Genomic DNA, 4,662 nt, shown 5'->3' with positions numbered 1-4,662 from the left:
CCCCCCCTGCTCCCTCCAAATGCCCCGGCCGTCCCCGCTAACTACATGCCAATATGCGGGCCAGGCCTGTTACTGCATCAGGGGAATAACAATGGCATCACGCGCACGTGTGTGTGTCCGCCCGTGCACGTGAGCGCGTGCATGTGTGTGTACGCGCGCGCGCGTCTGTGTGCGCGTCCGACGTGTGCGCATGCACGTGTGTGTGTGCGTGTGCGCGGACGTTTTGTTCTCCATACTCATCTGCTTCATTTTCACCCTACTTTTACAGAGCGTGACCGCGCGGCGTGGTGTCAGCCGCTCTCTGTGTGTGTAAGTGCTTTTTTTTTTTTAATTCCCCCTTTCATTCTCCTACCCACATTTCCGCCTGCCCGCCGTTTCATATTCACCCCATACTTATTCAACCTGGGTACCTGTACGTTTCATATAATGTTCACACATGTACCACCTGATTGGTCGAGTTTTTAGACCCCCCCCCCCCAAAAAAAAAAGAAAAACGTAATTCGTAATCGTGAACCGTCTGTCGTTGGGAATCGCTTTTATTATTTCCCCCTTTATTTGACTCTTCCTGGGGCTAAGCTGCCGACTTCCGCTCTATTGTTATCCGACGTTTTCGTTGCCTCCAACAACTTCCGCGCGTCCACTCTACACTGCGCCACTCCCCCCTCCCCCCATCCGTCCTCACTGATCTTCTTCTCCTTCCACTCGAACACGACCTTCCGGGTCCGGGGGAGGGTCCCTCTCCTGTTTCCAGCGCGCGAGCATTTTATTGGTAATGATAACATGAGCTGAGGGGGCTGGGACGGGGGCGCGCGGGCCGCCCGCCCCGCAGCGGTGTGCGCCGGGTGGCCTACCCGCCGACGCGCGGGCGCTAGTCAGGTCAAGCAAGCGCCCAGCTTCTCAAGTACCGTGAACTCGTGACGTTGTACGGTGCTGCTGGCCACTCTTGCAGGTGCTTGTGCCAGTTTCAACACTTGAACTATGCCAGTGCAGTTGCAATTTTGCATAACTCGGTGATTGGCGGAAATCCATCTATTATTCTCTCAATTATTTTGGCGTAAATGTTATTTGTACACAAGATTCTACCCCCGGGAGCAAACTCCAAATTTCTCATTTCAGGGGGTATACACCCCGGAGGACACCCGGGGTACTTTGAGCCCGACGGCGGGACAAAGGAGCACCCTCACTCAGGGGCTCACCTCAAAGGACTGGCCGCCGAAGGCGATCTGGGTGGGCCGGTCGCGCCGCAGCGTGTTGCGGAGCAGCTGCTTGTCGCCGGAGCGCGCCGCGTCCAGCAGCCCGCGGTACTCGTGCACCTCGCGCGCCAGCGTGCGCGCCTCGGTGAACTGGCGCTTCCGCATGTCCTCCACCTTCCTGCCCGTCTGCACCTTGTCGCGTTCTGCAAAAAAACAAAAACAAAAAAAAAAACAAAAAAAACATTAGCTCGCCTCCAATTATTAGTTAAGAGAGAGAAAAAATACCCATATAAGTTGTCTAGAATAAAAGGGAACTAACTGTGAAGTCTAAATATTATAGCTCTCTGCTTTAATAAAAATTAGCTAAGCGATTAGCTAAGGCCAAATTAGCAAATGCATTAGCTATTTTAGCTTTTTTTTGCGGCCTATGAGTAGTCATGTATATTTTCAACAAATTATTTATAAATAATATTCGAAGTCTGAAACAAAACAATGTCGTAAAATGTCAGTTTTAAATTGGCTTGGATTTTTCTTTTAGTGACAATTTATTTTTGACTAGACTACCTTCTGATTTTAATATCTGTATCGGTGACGAGGAGCGGGTCACAACTCGCGCCGGTCGGCATTTGAACACACATTACAAGATTTGAACCGGATTGAACAACTCGTACACCCCCAAATTCTTACTGAACTTTTTTCACAATAAATATGTGGACGTTTCAAAATGTCCGTTTTAGGAACTTTTCCCTCGCGATGTTGACAAAAAGGTCTAGTTTGTGTTCAAGATACGTAGAAGTGGTAACCTATGGAATGACGTGAGTGTTTACATGTTAATACGTTAATTAATTAACATTATAGCTGTGTGTGCATTTCCCTCAGTAGTGAGGTGAGGAATTTGTTAATTGTGCAAGAAAAATGAGGGTTTCGCGCGGGTTTGCGATTGATCGGTATATTTGTACTACCACCAATTGTTTACGTTGCGTTATTGAGTCAAGTCAATGAAAGTTGTGTCTTCATTTGACAACTTTTACTTTTGAGTAGTGCGCCTAGTGCAACGCTTATGGTTTCGATTAAGGACTTGTCTGTTTACGACGAGGGCCGTGCGCCTCCTGCCCCTCCACAGAGTGCTCACGGTGCAGTCTGATGACATCCTGGAGCTGGTCGCGCTTGTCCTCTGCCGTCCACCGGGAGTCCCGGAAGCCCTTCTCGCGCAGGTGCGAGAGTGTGAGCGCCATGCCTGCCGCCCTGCCGCCCGCTCCCCGCGCTTCGACTGCTGCTTATTGTTTTGGCGCGACAGAGAAAAGAGATGGATGAGAAAGAAGAGGACGGAGGGAGGGAGGGCGCCGCCTGGGGCGCCTTGTGTTCTTGTGTTGTGGTCGCCAACAATTAGCTCAACAGCCCCGGCTGGCCCGGCCCCCGGCACGCCCACTATATTCTGATTTTATTTTACCTTGCTCCCTTCCTTCCGTGCCCCCCGTGATGGCTGACCCCAACCGCCTCAAACTCCCGAGTTTACCTTTTCCTTTCCTCAGGCTTTGCTCTTGCCCCTCCGGGGGGCCAGGGGTCTCAGAGCAGAGGCGCTCCCGACCACCCCAAAGGGGGCCGCCGTGACGACCAGCCTGCCACGTGCGTCGGCCGGGATGAGTCTGCGGGATTGCTTATTAATTAATTTAGACCCTTCTGCTTCTGCCTCCACGCGGCAGGCCTCCATGGAAGCGGATGCCAGTACTTAAGGATATTAGCAGGAATTACTGGTGCTACGGCAACTCTGTAATGCCTTGCTGACGAAGCTGTTACACATATGCACCGGGGTGAGTCAACTTTGAACCATGCCAATGAACGTTTCCAATTACCCAGAGAAGCCTGTTCTTGAAAATTTCAAGAACAATTTGACGATTAATCCAACCTCAATTTGGCCTTGAACCAAGATAATTTTGTTCAGACAAGCGCAAAGAGGGCGATTGAAGTACAAATTGGGGTTGATTTGGGCCCAAGCCCGAGCCCACGCCTCAGTTACCAACTATACTTGCTGTCAGCAGCAAGATCATTGCACTCAATTCAAGAAAATTGGGCTTGATCCAAGAATTGGCTTTTCCGGGTGAATTTAGTGACTTTTGGGTGAGCGACACTGTTGCGACAATGTCAGTCAGTTTGTTGACATTTTCGGCCCCACTGAAGACTTATTTTGAGTCATTTTTGTGAACACTGCCCAAAGTGGCTACCAGAGGTCGGCATCGGCTCCCAAACCCAGCTCGTTTCCGTCCCGCTCGCTCTGTCACCCGTCCCGTCCCGTCCCGTCCGCTCTCGGTCCGGCTCGCTCACTCCCACTCGCCGAGACTCGATCGTGTCAACGGGTCCCGTCTGCTGGCCAGGCGTGGCGTGGCGTGGCGCTGGACCGACTTTGCCTACGCGCCACGCCACGCCACGTCCTCAGGTGACCGGCAGGCGGGGCTCGGCCACTCAAACGGGTCCCGTTCGCTCGGCTGCAGTCGGCGAGGTTCGGTCCATCGCCATCGCTACCTCGGGTTTCTAGCTCTGTCTCTCTCGCACACCGACTGCGCACGGCGCGCGCTCAGAGTGGGACCCGTTCGGGAGCGGATGCCGACCTCTGGTGGCTACCCGTCTTTGCACGCGTGCGTTGCGGGCGGGCGATCCACTTTTTTCAAGAACGCAGATTTTCGGGTGCGCGGTCGCAGTACTCCGTCGAGTTATTCGCCTGCGGCGTCTGATTCGGTCGGAATATTTTCAGCCCGCGGATGGTCGTGGCGGAGCCAGGCCAGGAAATGAGGCGAGGACGTGCGCAGGTAACACTCCAAAACACACCCACGAAAAGGGTGCCTTCACCCCAACATTTCTAGTTCCATTTAACTAGCGTCTTTATTTCCAAACGTTAAATTCAAAATCGTACTCGTGATTTCGTTTGAAACTTGTTCTATACACACTACCGACAGTAAAACATCCATTGATTTTAAATTGGATCATAACTGTCGCGTGTTTTTCAATGGTTCGAAACCGTCGCGGGCGATCGCTTGCGGCCACCCAACGCGCTCGAAGTCAGTGACCATAGTGACCTGCACGAGGCTCCAGGCGCTCCCGGTCGACTGCTGCTTCATAAAACGAAGAGAAAAAAGTGGCTCTCATTGAAAAGCAACAGACATTTGGTTTGAAAAGTAAAACTCATGGGTGCCTTTGCTGCAAACCTGACCGACGCTGACCTGCCCCGACCCCGAGCCGTTGAACTATAGCCGGAGAGGCCGAGATGCCGCGATGCTCTCGCTCCGGTGCGTCGCCAATAACCTTCATCAGACGTCCCCCAACAACTTTCTTCTGCGGTCGCCGCCCCGCCCGGGCGTGGCGCGGTGTGGCGTGGCGTGGCGTAGCGTAGCGCGTGGTGCCACCACTTGGCAGAAGGATCTTTTGCCGGTTGGCCTCATTTCTAGCGTAGCCCGGAGGGGTGTTGGGGGGGGGG

At 53.0% G+C, this 4,662-nt stretch overlaps 1 protein-coding gene across 1 annotated transcript in view; it reads right to left on the bottom strand.

The window, feature by feature from the left end:
* Window positions 1–1,401, bottom strand: part of LOC113217090 (uncharacterized) — a 12,820-nt gene extending 11,419 nt beyond the window's left edge. Inside the window, exon 1 of the mRNA XM_052267793.1 lies at window positions 1,197–1,401. Coding sequence (XP_052123753.1) covers window positions 1,197–1,358 — 162 coding nt within the window. The 5' untranslated portion in view covers window positions 1,359–1,401. The remainder of the gene's footprint in view (window positions 1–1,196) is intronic.
* Between the last annotated feature and the right edge of the window lie 3,261 nt (window positions 1,402–4,662).

The sequence above is a fragment of the Frankliniella occidentalis genome, unplaced genomic scaffold (genome assembly GCF_000697945.3).
Source record: "Frankliniella occidentalis isolate FOCC.00 unplaced genomic scaffold, Focc_3.1 Scaffold59, whole genome shotgun sequence".
Lineage (NCBI taxonomy): Eukaryota > Metazoa > Arthropoda > Insecta > Thysanoptera > Thripidae > Frankliniella > Frankliniella occidentalis.
Note: the sequence above shows the minus strand (reverse complement) of the source record. Positions and strands in the feature narration are given on the sequence as shown.